This window comes from Astatotilapia calliptera, chromosome 5 (assembly GCF_964374335.1).
Source record: "Astatotilapia calliptera chromosome 5, fAstCal68.1, whole genome shotgun sequence".
In the NCBI taxonomy this organism is placed as follows: Eukaryota; Metazoa; Chordata; class Actinopteri; order Cichliformes; family Cichlidae; genus Astatotilapia; species Astatotilapia calliptera.
The window spans coordinates 28,071,881-28,089,375 of NC_137426.1; the positions used below are offsets into that span (position 1 = coordinate 28,071,881).

Genomic DNA, 17,495 nt, shown 5'->3' on the forward strand with positions numbered 1-17,495 from the left:
GACGTTGCTTCACATTTCAGATGGATAGTAATCCAAAGCATACTGCAAAAACAATCCAAGACTTTCTCAAGGCAAAGAAACGGGATATTATTCAACTGCCAAGTCTGCCTTGACTACAGCCACCTTCAGCCTGAGGGAGGAAACATTTGGTGACATCTATGAGTTTTAGACTTGAAGGATTTATCATTAAAAACAGATTTATTTCCTGTTTATTACCATAATCACCTTTGAGGTCTTTGAGAAGTTGGTGAAAATTCCTTTTTTCTTTTTGTAAATTAAAGCTGAAGTCGGTTCAAATGTTCAAATTAAATCCACTGTGGTGCAACACAAAAGGGTGTCATTGTCCTAATGTGTAGGGACAAAACTGTATGAGCATCTCATGCCTTAAATTAGAGTGTGAAGAAGGTAGATATGAGAGGTCATCCCGATTTCTTATCGCTGAATGTTAGGAAATGTTAAAGAGGTTAAAATGCACTTGTGTATCTTTCAGGGTTTTGTTTTTGTTTTTTATTGCCGTGGTGAAGTATATTGTGAATTGGTATTTACCGCTCACCCAGGGTGACTACTTGGTTTTTATCTAATCTCCACATTGTTTGTCCCAGCATCACCACCTTCCTTCTGCCGTCACCGTCCTGAAATAGACACGCAGCATCCCCGCTGTTTGTTCTGTATCAAATGACAAATCTCGCAACCACAAGAGTGGATGGAGGAGGAAGGGGAAGGACCGTAGAGGGCGATGGGAGAAAGAGGGCACTGAAAAGGCACAAATCAAAGTAAGCTGTGAAGAGGAGTGAAGGAACATTTTTAAGGTCGTCCTTTTGGGCTTTGATGTTGGGGAAAGGACAGAAGCTCTTTGCTTTACTTTTCTTCAAAGGCTTTATCTATATGCATGCACTTTTGGCAGGGCTGAGATAACAATGTTAGTCTCCCCACTGTTTTGTTTTCTGCCTGGCAAAATGAGAGCTCAAAAAAAAAAAAAAAAAAAAAGCTGTTAGTGTACATCTTTCTTCCCATCCAATATCTGCATTTTTTTCATGTTACTTAAGCAGGTCAATCAATCCCAGAATGACTCCAATGGCAATAACAAAGGAGAAAAAAGATAAAACAACTGTTCATTTGTTGAATATATTATTTTATTTTAACATCATCATCATAGTTTAACTTTTTCATTTTCCCTTCCTTCATTTAAAATGATCACCTCTGAATGTACACATACTGCAAACTGTCAAAAATATACAAACAAATGCAGGCTTGTGCTATAGTCTGGTCAAATGTCTAAAAAACAGTGGCACTGGAAGGAGAGAGAGTACGAAGGCAAGAGAGAGAGAGACAGAGAGACAGAGCGAGAGAGAGAGAGAGAGAGAGACATTGAAACCGGTAAAGACATGCACAGCATCATTGTGAGCACCTGTTATGGTGACCCAGGTGCGCAGTACTTCCAAGGGATCTTTGTGGAAAAGTACATATATTTCATCATCTGACAGTGGGGCACACAAACTGCCCTCCACATATCAAACCCGAAACAAAAATGTTGTTTGTTAATGGAACTGTTGTTAGGCACATCATTGTTTTTTATGGTTTTATATTTTCTGGAAAAGTCTGAGTATCTGTAAATGTAGAATACTTTAACAAAACAAAGAAACAAAAAAAAACAACAACCCCAAAACAAAATGAGAAAACAAAGAAAATCAAATATACAGTTTAAAAAAAAAAAAAAAAAAGAGGAAAAAAAAAACAGCTTTCAAAACTACGACCTTGTTAGTAACTCAGTGTTGTTACAGTGTGTGTGTGTGTGTGTGTGTGTGTGTGTGTGTGTGTGTCAGCATGTCTACACAAGTTGGGTGCGTTTCTGTAGAACAAAGTGGTAGTGATGGTGAGTATTTGAGGTGTTTTGTGGATGGTTGCTGTGATCAGCTGACAGCTGTCCAATCAGATGCTCAGGTCTTTGGGATTCTCCTTGTAGGTCTTCTTGGGCTCAGGGAGCGTGGGCTTGGATGAGCGACTGGTGTTGGTCTTGTTCTTGACCGTGCTGTAGTATTGCGTCACTTGAGCCGCCACAAAATTGTCATCGTCCTCTTCATCCTCCGAGTCGTCCCTTCTGAAGCTCCTGATCGGGGATATGTCTCGTCCGAGACTGCGGGAGCGGTACCAAGGTTCAGGGGTGCTGTCTCGGCTGGGGTAGCGCTCATCCCTGTCAAACCTCTCAGTCGAACGACCCCTCAGCTGTGTGCTGTCAAACCTCTCAGTCGAACGACCCCTCAGCTGTGTGCTGTCAAACCTCTCAGTCGAACGACCCCTCAGCAGCGTGCTGTACTTCTTGTAAGCTGAATCTGAATCTGGAGTGCGTACTCTGGGCAGGGTGATGTCTCTCTGGTTGCGAGACGCCATGTCCTTCAGCAGGTTATCCCCCCCTCTGTAGGACCTGTCCAAGGTAGAGGCTTTCATCAGCAGGCTATCTTCTCCATAGAGGCGGTCTTCCCTGCGCAGTGGCGGTGTGACCTCCCTGTTTAAGCGGTCTAGGGCTGGGGACTCTCGCAAGATGCTGTCTTCCAGACGGAAGGTGGATTCAGGAGTTTTGATTGGCTCCTTTAATACAGGCTCATCCACAATAGGCTTCTCGGTGCTGCGGGTCTGTCTCTCTGGGGAGCGATACCGGCGGTAGGGGTCTGAGGATTGGGCCCGGCGTCTGGTGGGGGACTGCTGCCGAGTGCGGTAGGGGGACCGATGGCGATGAGGGGAACGATAAGGGGAACGGCGAGGAGAGCGGTAGGGTGAGCGACGGGGTGAGCGGTGGGGCGAGCGGTTGGGTGAACGGTGGCGGCGGTGGCGCCTGTCTGGAGAACGGCCTCGGCGCTGACCCCCATGTCGGTCGTCCAGGACGTTATCTGCACTGCGCGACCGGGTGTGCCCCTTATGAGGTGACCGATGGCGGCTGCGGTGGCGATGGCGGCCATCACTTTTCTTGTCATCTTTCTTCTTGGGAGTGTTCTTCCCTGTCGACTTTTTGCCCTTGTGTTTTCCCGTGCTGGTTTTCTTGCTGGGGGAGTGGTGGCGGTGGTTGGAATGTGTGTGCCTGCCAGTGCCGTGGGAGCGGCGGCCTGGCTCCTTCTTGCTGCGGGATGATTGTTGGGGTTCTGGTGGGTCGCTTGACTCTGATGGTGCACCGTTCGGGGGAAGAGTGTTCACTTCCGCAGCGTTTTGTACCCCTGAGGCTGGGTTGGCTGCGCTGATGTTGTTGGTGCTGTCGTCTGCAACACATTGGGACATACAAACGAGGGCAGGGGGATCAAACATGCATCGACACACTAAAAGCTTCTATCTGCTTTCACATTTATCATGCTGAGTCACTCAGACATGAAGCCGAGAACACTTTCAATGGAAGCCATTCTGATGTTAATACCAGCAAAGATGGCAAGTTGTTGGATGGCACAGCAGCAGCCAATGGTAAAACAGTGTAGCTTACACAGATTAAAAAAGGCAGTGACAGAGTTATGAAGCAGCCATTTCTTGAAGAAACCCACAACAAACCTGCTCCTTGGTCTAAAGGGGGAAGTCACCTCTGTGAAGCAGAACGCCGGCTTCTCTGGTGGCTGGACCGGATGCTGGTTACAGTCAGTGTAACTGCTGCTTCATACTGATGATGCTGCTAGATTTGACTCATTAGCCATGCTCTTTCATGTACTGTCAGGGCACGTTGTAAATCTTTAGAATAAATTAAATGGTCGTGATGAGATCCAGAGACTAGAAGTTGCTCTAAGTGCATTGCAGTTGCAGCGGGTGAAATTTAGCATTTTGCTAAGAAAAAACAAAACTGTATGGAGCGCTTCCTCTTGCTAAATCTTCAACAAAAGCTGCGACAACAATGCTTTGATCAATATGGCATTTTTAAGACAAAACTTTACAAGTGCTGAGATGGCAGAAGAACCATTCACTGTTCTAAATACTTCACATCGTTGGCCCTGAGATATAGTGAGTGGGAGTAAAACTCTGGCTCCTGTCAATTAAGTAAATAGTCTCCACCTGTAAATATACACTTTTTAACATTATAGCTTAGTTTGAAAATGTACTGCAAATGATTCTGGAGACCTTCAACAATGGATCATGGACAACTCGAGGAGAAGAGTTGACTCCCAAAGAGAACCACTGGTCTGAAAGTATCAAAACTAATTCCCAAAGATAAAATAATCTGCATTTTCACTTTTGACTTGTTTCCAACAGGTTGACTGCAACTAGGACATGAATGAAGTATCCAAAAGAACGGCTATGGCAGCGGTGACACTGGAGATGTAGTTGGGTGAATGGATTTGTATGCATGAAGCAGCGCACAGGCACGGTTGAACTGAAGCGACACCACGCACATCAGGACATAGAAGAAGAGAGAGAGGAAGACAGGAAGTGGGAGAGAGAGCCGAGATGAGAGGGGAGGACAGCTACAAACCGTGGTCTGATTTTGGAGGACAGAGGCCTCCCCCATCTTGTCATTTCTCATACATGCAGTGAGATGGGGAGCGACCATCCCTGAAGGAAGACAAGAGCCCAGCACAATACGAGAGGAAAGGGAAGATACACAGAAACAGAAAGGAAAGAAAAAAAGAAGAGCACAGTAGTTTAGAAAAATATGGAACCAACTAGAAGGAAGAAAAGGAGAATTATTCAGTGTTGATTCTTAATGAAAAAAAAAGTGTTTATTTGATCATCGACTCATTCAGAATAAAGAGACAGTCCAGGAAGTTGCCCAAACCCAGTGAAGACCATCAGTTACAGAGTAAAGTCCCCTGGAAACAAGCGTGCACACATCGGACATAGGAGTTGCCACACCCACCCACAAACAAGCGCACACACACGCCTTAGACACGTTAATGAAGAAGCAGCAGAAAATCAAAAAAATGAAACAGTGAGACTGGTGCACAGACACACACACGCACGCACACACGCACACACACACACACACACGCGCACACACACACACGCGCGCGCACACCAGCAAATTAAGCAGTTTTACAGTGCTGATAGAAATCAAAAGAAATACTGGCGAGACTGTCAAAGGTTGTGCCAACTAAAAAAAAATAAAATAAAATAAAAATAAAGATTTTTAAAAAGTACAAACAATGATCCAAAATATACAAGTTCACATGATGTCACATCGGTGCAGGTTTTGACAGCACATTCTCAGCTCAAATAAACTTTACATTGATGAACTTTTCAAAACAGGCAAAATGTATCCAGTCAAAAAAAAGCAACAAAATGAAAAAGAAAACATTTAAAATGACTTGTGACTATCAAAACTAATCAATACGATTAGAAAAAAAAGGAAAACAGAAAAGAAAGAAATGTTCCATAAATATTATGGAAAGTAGACAATAGAAGGGGGAAAAACAATTTACACTTTTGACATGTTCATGCAGCAATAAACTTTTATCCATTAATATGTGGCTTTGATTCATGGCTCTGTACACTGAACAAAAATACTTGTAAAAATGCCTCTTTTTTTTTCTTTTTTTTTTAAAATCATCACTATAAAAAGTTAATATAACTGGAACGAATCAACGTCTTTTTAAACGGGGATGGGTGGAGTCCCTATCTTCACAGCTTTTCCATAACACTGACAGTGGGTGCAAAAAAAAAGTCCATGGATGAGTGAGTAATGTCAAGCACAGTATAGTGAGATTTACTGAAAATGGCAAAGTGGGAAAAAAAAGTCTTAGACTGTCTTTTTCTTCGCAACACAGTTCTCACTTGGAAAGGAGTTCAGTAGCTTACATTCACCTTCAATAAATATCATAAATATGTTTGTCACATCCTATCCAAAGCTGTGAAAGGTCCCATTTTATCACGGGATGCCACGGATCAAGTTTTCTCTTCCTTTTAATGCTAAATTAGCATGTAATGAGAAATGAGAGACATCCATATTACTTCTCACCCACAAGAAACATTGATTTTCTTTCCTTTTTCTTTACTACTCAGGTCAAACCCTGTAAACAGTTTCCTTTTTTTTTTTTTTTTCCATGTAGCACTGAAAATCAGACCCACCACCTTCCTGTTAAGTCCCAGCAGAGTGCTTTTGCTCAGTGCCCAGAAGGTGAAAAGTGACAGCGAGATGACATGACAAAACTGAGAGCAGGTGACAGCAGGAGGGGGTGAGAGCACCCACAGGAGCAGCCTCGACCCCCTCGCTCTCCCACGAAATCCCAAAAAAGCCCAGGAGTGACCGCCACCACAAAGAGACCAAAAGCGCGAAGCAACACCCCCCACCCCCCTGACTCCCCTCTCCCATCCCTGGTAGGTTTGCTCCAGGGAGGGGTGAAGGATCCTTGGGGAGGGGGAGCGATTTAGTTCCTTCACCTTCAACCCACCACCATCCGCTTGAGTGTCCCCTGGCTCAGGGTGTGAAGATGGGCGAGAAGGGAATGTTTTCGTAGATTGACCCACCATATTCAGGCACAGAGCCGTCACCCCTCTTGAGCACCAGATGGACTCGCCGGCCTCCATTCTTGATGAGCTCGATGGCTCGCGCGTGCTTCATGCCCTTGGTGCTCTCGCCGTTGATCTCCAAGATTTCGTCGCCGACCTAGTGGGAAGGAGACCAGGGGGGGACAAGAGTGACAGATGAAAATGGAAAAGAGAAGAGGTGAATCAGAGGGAAAGGTGAGAGACAGCAGGAGCCCAAATAAGGGGAGGAGACCGCAGAGCCACACGCGGTGCAAAAGAAAACAAGTGAGAGGAGGGAAGAAGGTACACAAGGAGAAAGATAAGGTTCAAAGGGAAACAATGACACGAAGGGAAGGGTGGAGGGGATGAGGAGGAGTTAATTATCAAATCTGCTGAATGGTAATCTGCACAATAAGAAAACAAGTATATATGGAGGGCAAACTGCATCAAAAAGCAGCAAGCGTGACACGGAGAGTCAGAGAGGGAGAACGACAGAGAAAAAACGAGAACTAGAAGAAACATTTTTGCTTCCTGATTCTTTGAATCCACTCCTCAGGTTATCTGTCAGTGCTGACTGCGTTAAGGGAATACTTCTCTGGCAGAATACGGATCTCTCGCTGACACCTCTCCCTGCCTCACAGAGCTGCGACTATTAATATCTCTGCTAACAAGGTGCACAAACACCAACGGCCGGGTCCATATATGCATATACTAATGTGCTAACGAATGTGCGCACACACACACACACGCTCCCACACACTCCCTAACTGCAGCATATTAATATATATGAAAAACTATATCTCAGATTCTAACAGTGTCTGCCAACAGGCTCCCTCCGTGCAAACGCACAGTGAGAGAATAAATAAAAACACCTCACACTTCATCAAGCACTCCGGGGAAAGTGCTATTATTTATGTACAATTAATCAGATGGAAAGGTTAAATATTGCAGTTTCATCACAGCTTTTGTGGCATGTATGAATGCCACTTTACGAGCTTGTCGTGAAACATAAATTAAAATGTGCATATTCTGTTTGCGTGTCTTCATATTACAATCAGTGAACCGTCTGCATGGCCGAGCCCGGAGGTGACTGTTTGCGAGTCAGTGAAGCATGGCTTGCAGTAATTGGGGGTACATTATGCAAAAGCAATTATACTGATAAATAATATTATTGCGATGGCTGTAAGGTCTACAAGGCTGCCATCAACCCCCCCCCTCCTGCCCCCAGCTAATCAATAAAGTCAACTGGCTTGTGCTGCACCTGAAGGCAAGGATTTATAAAATTATAATTGGTATTTATAACAACGGTTACAATCAGCAGTCGTTTTTCAGATATGCTGTTATGTGCACCCCCGACAAAAGATAATTTTATAGCGTTCAGGCAAGCTGACGGATTAAGGAATGAGAAAATTTGACAAATAGTTAAATTAAACATTCATTTTAAAAACACTCTGGATTACTAAGGAAAAAAAAACCCGGAAAGAGACGTAATTTTTCTTAGCTAAATTGCAGAGCTAATGTCTCGCACAGCTCCACCAAAAATAATGAAGTCCGAACATTTCTCATTAACATTACAATTATTCCACTAGAACGCTTTTTTCAGATGATTTCAAACTATGCTGACAAATGCCAAGACGACTATATTACAGAAAATTAACTAAAACAACCGAGGGAACTGTCCGCCGTTATTTCCAGACAATCTGTTGGCTGTTTCCAAAGAAAGCAGGCTGTTAAAAAATAAAACTTATTTGGAGGTATTCTAGCTACTGAGGGAATATTGGCATCCCTGTTGACACAGCTGCATATAACCTTAAATTGATAAAATTACATCACAGTTTTCCATAATTAAGTATAATATTAAAGGGGTACAAGCAGTGGTTACATTTCAATAGGCCGTCCAACATTTCCTGTAAAACAGCTCCATGTTATGTGGCTGCAAAAAAGGCTGTCTGTCATAAATTTGTATGGTCTAAATATGAGCACAGACGACGAGATTGCAGTGTTACTTGGGTAAGTGCTGTTTTTCCAGCACTAGTTCTTATGATGGTCAAACTAAACTTCAGTGTTTGGTGGCGTGACCCTTTCAAGACCCCGAGAAAACAACCTCTGAGCTTCTGCGTTTCCCATTTGTGTGTCCATACCATCATCTTTCCGTTGCGAACAGCTGCTCCGTCCTCGGCTAACCTCAGCACGTACAGGTCCATGTTGTACTCGCGGCCTCCTCGCAGGCTGAAGCCGAAGCCTTTGTTGTCTCGCTCCAGGTCCACGGAGTAGAACTCAGAATCCTGATGGAGTCAGACGCCATGTGTGGAGGGAGAGAGAGTAAGAGGAGAAAGGAGATGTTTGCATCAAAGTCACCTTTGTGATTCAGGTTTCAAGTGTGCGCATGTGTCTGCGTTTGTGTGTGCTTGTGTGTGCGTGTCTCCTTTGAAGGGGGATCCTATTTCAGAGGCAAGGGACAATTGCCACCTTCAGGCAAGTCTCACCTTAACAGTTGTGCTACGCTTTTCCCCTTGGTGTGTGTGCGGGTGTGTGCGTGCGTGTGTGTGATTGCGTGTGGACATGCATATGCTCAGGTGTAAGGACGCTGAATTATTGATGCTGTGGGCCCTGGCCTGAAAAAGTAGAGAGGGCGCAGACGAAGAGAGAGGAGGAGGTCTGGGAACCACACAAGGACGGGCAGACAGCCTCAGCAGCTCCTGTCTTTACGCCCTCCTAATCTCCTCTGCTGGAGGATCAATGCTATCTGTGAAAGCCATCTCCACACCAGCAGATTAATTCAGCGGTGAACAGAGTGGACTGAGGGGCTACTTTGAAAGCAAACAGGCTTTCCTTAATATGCACACTCAGATAACGCCAGCAGGTCGGCGTAAAGAGATAAATAAATAAAAATGCACTTGGTTTGTCCTTGGGAAGGTAAGTGGGTATATTAGTTGATAGATGGAGGGACAGGGGAGGGGATGAATGACTGTTTAGATATCGCGAAACAGCTGAATGGATGTATGAAGAGACAAATTTAGATTAGATGTGGGTAGAAAAGTTGATGGAGTGTAGAGGACTGGCGTGTTTTGATGGAGACATGAAATGGATGGGTGTCCGCATGACTGATGTAACTGCTAAGACTGCGGCGCCTCTCTTCCTCACCTGAGTGCTTGGGGGTTGCTGCGTGGGGGGCTGGGGAGGGGCGGCTTGCGGGGCAAATGACTCCTGTTTTGGTTTAGTGTTGGTCCTGAAACAGAAAAGGCGTGACATATGAGGCCTAAGCAAGGGGTCGCTCCAAAAGACATTTCATTATTAGGCAAGTCTGTTTTCTGCCGTGCTCCTCACCTGGCCTCCGGTGCGGCCTGTTGCTGAGCGGTGTGAGTAGTGGTTATAGTGGCGATCTTCTCTGCATTCGTCAACAGAGATGCGTTCGATGACTCTGCGGAGGGCGGAAGAAGAGCAAGTATATCGTCACATGAGATAACACACAAAACAAAAACAAAGAACGAGAATGATTGTGTTTTTCAACCAATGAGGAGACGGGGGAAAAGGCTTGTAATTGAATATGCTGTCATTTTGTATAGACATACTCTAACAGAAGCCTCTCCAGTTTCCTTGAAAGCCTGGGCGATATAATTTAATTTCACATGTGGAGACATTTCATTGTTTTCCTTGTGTCAACCCGACCTACAGGGTCCACCACGAGGCTCGAAACCAGTTTCCAGGCTTCTTTCACCACTTAGCCATGTTCCCGCACACTTGGGTAATACTGCGGTTTGTGCCATCAATCATTTGGTAAACGTCCAAAGGCTGTACATCACATTTAGGACTGAAACTAATCCTTTCTGCCTCTGAATTGTCAAGTAGGGAACATTTACGCCAGTGGCATTAGAGCTCGTGCTTACTCCGTCTTTTATCTCTGCACTGATCCACTCATTTTCAGTTATCAGTGAAAAACACCAGACAGGCCGTCATCACGCGACACCTGCTGCATAAAGAAACCTTTGTTTTATCTAACGACCTCATCCTTCTTGGCCATCTACCGGCATCCTACATTCGATTACAACTCTGCACCTCCCCTTCCCCAGTCTGCTACTCGCCATTCTTCTCATGGTCACTTCCCTTCTCACCTATTAATCTCCTTTCCCTCCGGTACTCCACTGGAGCCTGGTGGCTCAACCATTCCTTTGCCCGCTGCTCAAGATCTACAGTGTCGACCACTCGAGCGGGAGTGCAGGTGAGGTGAGCTTCACTTGAGACGGCAAAGAGGGGAACCATGAGGAAAACCTTCGACCACCCTTTCAGTTTTGCAGTCTCACGTTAAACTCCTGTAAAAACACTATCACTATCTTTCCCTCTGCCTGATTTGCATGAATCACTTCCTTCTTTTGTCGCCTCTCTTCATTCGTCTCTCCTCCGACTGCTTTCTCTCCGGATATTACTTCTATTCTGCGTGCGACCTACTGCCTGCTTTCCCCTTTCTCGCTTAACTAAATAAATAAGTAAATAAAACGTGCACAGAAAAGGAACTGAAGCGTTCTGGAATTCGTCTGTGGCTTTGACCACGCATTTGCCCTCCAGCCCTGAATGGCGTGAGCCGGGAAGGACAGCAGGTACAATCAATTCAAGGGAGGTAAAGAAAACGAGCACTACAGAGGGTAAAAGGATACGAGAGCTACAGATTACACTTAAAATACAACATGTGCTAACAATAAAAATCATATCACATACAGCACGTCTAGCTCTCTTTTCTCACACAGTGGAAAGAATGAGGAGGGCTTTGTCTGTGCTCCAAATTTATGCTGCAGAGACATCAGCTCTGATGAAGGTATTAGTTTCTTGTACACGTATTACTGAGCAGCAGCAGGGAGACTCCCATGCTCGTTTCCTCGACACTGCAGGCGTACCGAGCATCAGCTACTACAAAACTCCATCTGTGCTCTCACACGGTGAGGGGGTTGAGCTGAATCAGACTTCACCTTTAGAGGAAGCTCTCGCTATGGCGCTTGTTCCCATCAGAAAGCTTAAAGATTGGACTGATCCACAAAGAAATTGGCGATGCTCAGCCATTTGTAAACGGAGGCAGCCAGAACAGTCATTCAGAGGCACAAGTTTAGAAACACAAGCCACCATCTCTGCCCGACACTCTTTCTGCCTCTGTGTCAGACGGCGTCTGGTTGTTTGACACATGCACATAAACACAAACCAGAACTTTTCCGATAAAGCATATCCAGTTATTCCTCGCCAGCGCCTTCTCTCTTGCTCTGTGTCTTCTTGGCAGAGCAATTTTGGCTCACTGTTCTCATCAACTGCTCTGAAGGGAGAAACAAAAAACCCTCTCCATCCATAAGAAGCGAGGCGGAAAGCAACGAGCAGCGGACAAATAGCTCCTATTCCTACCAGTGTGCAGGTTGACAGGGAGTATTGCCTTTCCATGAGCACACACACACGCACGCTTAATTAAATAGCATTTGTGAAGCACGCTAGGGTGATATGTCAGCACAAAACACAGAAAGTTCTCAGCTGCACAGCGCAACATACAATGCACATAAACTTTTCCTTAAATCCACTTTGACAGAGGAGACACACCCACATGCACAGAGGAAATTCAGCATCTCTCGGTGCCTGTCTCGCTCGCCCTCTCTCCGCTCACGCACGCATACACACCGAAATCTAAACGGCTCTTGCATGTTTTAAAAATGTGGGCACGCCAAAGGCAGGAAGCTAAAAAATATCAAAAAAACAAAAAAACAAACAAAAACCCAGCAACCTCCCAAATATCCCCAAAGAATCACTCCTGTCAACACTGCGGAGGCGTTATAGTCACTTTGAAAGCCACTGAAGAAAGTGCACTTTACATAACGCCGAAGGAATACTTAATAACAACAACGACAACCCAGGAAAGTGAGAACAAGTCTCCTCAAACATAATCAGGAATCTAATAATAGCTGATATGAGGAAAAAATTCGGACCTGGTTTTGGATTCGCTTTTCTCTACTCACCATCTCCAGGAATGATGCGTAGTGTAACTGTGTTTCCAGCCTCCTTGATGAGGTTGACGATGTCCGAGTGGGACTTGTTGGTGATCGAGCATCCATTCACAGCCAGGATGCGGTCGCCGACTTTCAACTTCCCGCAGCGGTCTGCTGGGCTTCCCTCAATGATGCGTCCTATTTTGTGGGGCATGGCCACACAAGCATTTCCAGCTATGGTCAGCATCGATGTGGATGTGTAATGCATGCGTGATTGAGTGTGTGTTTGCGCGTGTAAATGTTGGGGGATTGTGTTTGGTGAGAGGAGGAAAACGGGAGGGAAAAGTGGGGAAGGAGCAGAAGAAGAGGACCAAGAAGGGTTAAGGTTAATTGACCCGCAGCCAACAGTCAGCCAAGCAAAAGTCACTGAGAAGAAGAAGAGGATAATATGCAAGCACTGGAAAAGAAGGGTCAATTTAAATGTGCACTGCAAAGAAATAGGAGGATTTGTCTTACTATTTTCTCTAAATAGTTTTTCCAAACGATTCTCAACATCTAAAAAACTCTTGTTAAGTTAGAGCTCTGTTTCATCTGCATCCCAAACACCTGCAACTGCAGAAAGTTAGACTCTGCAAACATACATCAGAGCTGACATCTCACCAGCTACCCTGAAGTCTCTCTGTTTGTTTCACTCTGCAGGCCGACATCAGTCACTACAGACTGACGCCCCCAATCACTCATTACTCTCGCCACCCTCTCCCCTCCTTACTTTTCATTATTATTCTTCCATCCTTCCCGCTGCATTCACACTTTTAATACACAACAAACTCATCTGATCCCAACCCGTTTCTGTCCCCCTGAATAAACCTGACCATCTAGGACTGTGAAATATCAAGAGCAGCGGAGAGATAAATCTTCCTTTACACGTTAACTGAAATGAAAGCTCATCTACTAGCCTATGCTTTCCGCTTTGGCCTGTGAAAAGGAGCTTCACTTTACAAAAAGAAGAAAAAAAAAAAAGCCAATCTGTAAAGCTAAGCGTTCACAGACCTTTCCAGTGCTGTACACCCACACAGGGAGAGAAGAGCATGGTGCAATGTCCTTCTAGTGTAGGTAGGAAGCCATAGCAGCGAGCAAAAAACGTACCGGTACATGGAATACGAGTAGAAAAGATGCAGTGCTACGAGTTTGTAAAAGCAACGCTGAATCTGATTTACTTGCGTTGCTGTGCAATATCAAACAGAGAAAAACGACACCATTCACCAGCTAAGCAATGAAAAAGAACCTCACAAAAAAGAAGAGAAAAGAAGATAACGTTTGAGTAAGCGAATATCTCTAATCACATGCTGGAAAATAAATAGAACCCATTCACGTTGATCATTTCCCCTATTTATCTTTCTTGCAGTGCTCATTCTCATTAAACTGCTATTAGGATTTTAGTGCCAACCTGCTCCGCACAAGCCATTTAAGTTCAGCTGAATAATACAAGTGGCTTTATGTAAGACCTACTTCACTTGTGATCAATTATGAAAGCCTTATGTGAGTGTGAGCAGCAGCTGCAGGCAAAGAAAGGGTTTCAGTGTCTTGGTTTGACAGGCTCAGATGAAAATGAGAAAGAAGAACCACTTCTTTGAAGAGTGTTGATATTGATCTGGTGGGACTGTAAATAGCCAGACTGTGCACTGGCTGTCAGGCTATTTAGCGTTCAGTGGTTTTTATAGAGGATTCAAAGGATTCCCGTAGTGCAGACGAGAAGATAAAAGGTGATGAGGCAAAAGCCAAAGTGTGATTCGGGTTTTTGCTGAGTAGAAGTGATTTTTGAAATAACAGCATGAGCCGCCATCAACGGTGCGCTGGTGGTGGTGTTTGCGGGTGCTCGTGCTTACCGAAGGTGGTGCCAGCTTCGGGCCTCGACACCGACGAGACGATGACGAAACCGAATCCTTCGTTCTCGCCGCGGCGGATCTCTACGTCGTAGGGCTGCAAACCGGATGAGACGACAGCGGGGGTGGCGATGGGCGGCTGAGAAGAGGTGGTGGCGGCCGCAGCGGCGACCACGGCGCTGCCGCCGCCCCCGCCACCCACTCCGCCTCCTCCACCGCTGCCGATGCCAGAGGTGGAGCCGCTGCCGGAGCTTACTGTGTTGAGGGAGTTCTGGCTGCCCTGTGGGGTGCGCTTCCCAATATCTTCTGTGAGACTGGGGGCCTGGGTGCTGCTGTGGTGCGAAGACGCCGGCGATGGAGGCATGTCTCCCTCTGCTTTAACTAAAAATGGCAGGAGGAGGAGGATATGGTGAGAAAGATACATAGATGAGGTGCAAAGTGCAAACAGGAGGGTAAGAAAAACACAGATATAGAAGATTAACAGTAAAAGATCACAAGGGAGGTGAAACCAAAGGTGAGACATTCAGGAGACAATCATGTACAAAACAGAGTGAGAACCTAATGTAATGAAAGCAAAGCTGTGCAAAAACATATGACAACATCCCTAAACGTTACGTGAGCAGTACAATATTAAAGGAGGCAAATAACAGATATTTAGCTCCTCTAGCACACCTAGTTTATCTTATGATTAAAAAAAAAAGGACAGCTTTGGAAGAAGGCCTCTTCACCAATCTCTGCTCTCATCTGTTTCCAAGAAAAGATGAACCGAGGACGTGTTCTGCCTGCTCTATCTGGACATTTCATTCCACATTTCATTTCCTGTACAGCTGCTCAAGGAAGGCGCCTCATATTCTCGACGCTCCGAGGCAGACAGGGAGCAGCAATGCACTAATGTCTGGCTGCTGTCACTGGGCCGAAGGTTGGCCACCCTCTCCATCATATTTATGGGCCTTTTTTTTTTTTTTTTAAAGGAGCAGAGCTGTGTTGACCGGAGTGAAGTCAGCGGTGGGGCGTGGGTGTTAGCTCGTGGTAGCGGCTGACCACTTCCACACCCACACTAAATTCTAAAAAGGTGAAAGGTTGACCTTAGATATATATTAAGAAGGCCTCTGGGCTCCTGATGGAAGTATGACTGACATAAATGTGGCTGTTGGTAAAGCAGGGAGTGCATTTCTAAAACTGAACAATGTTTTACTGTAAGCAAAGCTGCAAAAACCGAATATAAATGAAGCCATCTCAGACTGCTCTCAAAACTGATTCAATACACATTAAAATTCACTGACATGTTATCAGTGAATACACTATATGTAAACAAACTGATCAGTTAGAGATATTTATACTTTTTGCAATTTATAAAACAAAACAAAAAATTACAGTTCTGCTAATTCTGAATCCTGCATAAAGGAATCTAAATAGAGAAACAAATGATGGTCATTTTTGGACTATTGGTCAACAAAGCTACTAGCTTAACTTGAAACTACTTGAAATTGGATCCTGACTGTTTATAAGAGGATGAAATTAACTGACTTAATAAAACATGTTCTGATTGGTTGCACTGTGGACGGATATACCCGTTTGTCTTTTGCAGTACACTTTAAAAGTTCTGCAGTATTATTTGTCACTGTTATTTGAAGTAAAATCAGTAGAATTCAATAATAAATGGACTGCCACATTCTTACGGTACTATTTTCTATCCATCTGTGTATTTTCACAGAACCACATATTGGTGGATGATGTATCAGAATCAGTTTTCCTTTCAGTATCTTACACACTTTGCTATGTGGACTGGAGTAAATGACCTACTCTACGTCCTGAGCCACAACAACCTGAGTGTATTCTTGGACTTCAGTAAAAACCCTCTCTTGGACCTCTTAGGAGGTCTTTAAAAAGCTTAAACTACTCCTCCATCTCGAGCTGCTTGCTTCTCACCAGCGTAAGTGCTTTTGCGCCGCACTGTGAGGTTGACATGGCCCTGCTTGGCAGCCTGCTGCATCAGCTGGACCACCAGTTGGTGCGACTTTCCCACCACCGCCGTTCCATCCACGCATATCAGCTCATCACCGGATCGCAGGCGTCCATCTTCATCTGCAGCCCCGTACTTGACTATGTGGCCAATGTAGATCTGAAACGCAGCAGACGAATGAGGTTGCCGTGCATTCGAAACCACGCGTCGACAAAGACTGCGCAGCTATACGTTACGCCGCACCTTTGCAAAATAAATGCATGGAAAGCGATCAAGCGGTATTCTAAAAAGAAAAAGTACGACATTAAAGTGCATGACATATAAAAATGTGTCGATTTTCTCAGCGGCCATAAACTTGGCATGCTGCACAGCTACAATTTAAACTTCAGCATTAAATCTTTACTATTCTCTCAAGCCTGTAACAGCAGTAACCCAAGCCAAACTCTAAAGTAAATCATTATTTTTTTTCCCCCTTCAAGAAAAGCGGGGGGGGGGGGGGGGGGGGGGGGGGGGGGGGGGGGGACGGGGACGCAGTGCAGGCTAGTGTAAACAAGAACAAACAACTTTGACTCTTTAAAGGAAAAGAAAAAAAGAAATGGTGTGTGTGCAGGGGTTTTTTTTCTTCCCTGACTGGTTAAGGCTACATTGGTCAGATCAGAGAGAAGCAATCACAGATATGAAATTGCTGAATTCCAATACACAAGCATGGACACGCACACAAGGGGAAGATAAGAACTGTTGTGTTGAGACTGTTGAAAGAAAATCCTATAGCTGCTGCTCCCACTAGTGCTGGGAATATAGCATCCTTTTCATCATTCAAGCTACACAATCTTGTCAGTTTATCCATTTCTTCGGAGATGTACGGTGAAAAGTGAGGAAATTGAAACGCAAACTGGAGAGATTTCAGCCGTGAGATTGAAAAAGATTGAGGGAGAGAGACTCACAGGCTCTCCTGGCTCGTTGCCTCCGAGGATCCTGAAGCCGAACCCCGTGTCCTTTCTCCACAGGAAAATGTCCTGCTCCTGGAAGTCTGGAACTGTGAAATCAACAAGCTGCCATAAACACTTATGCACAAGCACAGTTGGCCTTGTGGGATCTCTATTCCTGCACCGTGATGCCTTCAGACATTTCATTTAATACCCTCAGGTACACAATAAGCCAACCACAGTGTGAGCATAATGAATACACCTGCTCTTCTGAGACAATCAGATATGTTTGTTTATGTCAGCATGTAAATACTGTCATCATTTGTGTTCAAAGCTTTGT

General features: G+C 44.9%; 1 protein-coding gene across 34 annotated transcripts in view; it reads right to left on the reverse strand.

Moving 5' to 3' along the window:
• Positions 1-1,111: 1,111 nt before the first annotated feature.
• magi1b (membrane associated guanylate kinase, WW and PDZ domain containing 1b) overlaps positions 1,112-17,495 on the reverse strand; it is a 141,407-nt gene continuing 125,023 nt past the window's right edge. For 33 of the 34 annotated variants that reach the window (XM_080302027.1, XM_080302025.1, XM_080302026.1 and 30 more), the window contains 9 exons: positions 17,174-17,265; positions 16,196-16,388; positions 14,270-14,647; positions 12,414-12,617; positions 9,757-9,850; positions 9,574-9,658; positions 8,571-8,714; positions 6,430-6,568; positions 1,112-3,248 (listed from right to left, as the gene is read on the reverse strand). In XM_080302027.1, the coding sequence (XP_080158153.1) occupies positions 1,930-3,248; positions 6,430-6,568; positions 8,571-8,714; positions 9,574-9,658; positions 9,757-9,850; positions 12,414-12,617; positions 14,270-14,647; positions 16,196-16,388; positions 17,174-17,265 (2,648 nt within the window). In that variant the 3' untranslated portion in view covers positions 1,112-1,929. The remainder of the gene's footprint in view (positions 3,249-6,429; positions 6,569-8,570; positions 8,715-9,573; positions 9,659-9,756; positions 9,851-12,413; positions 12,618-14,269; positions 14,648-16,195; positions 16,389-17,173; positions 17,266-17,495) is intronic. The other variant, XM_080302028.1, reaches the window with a different exon arrangement.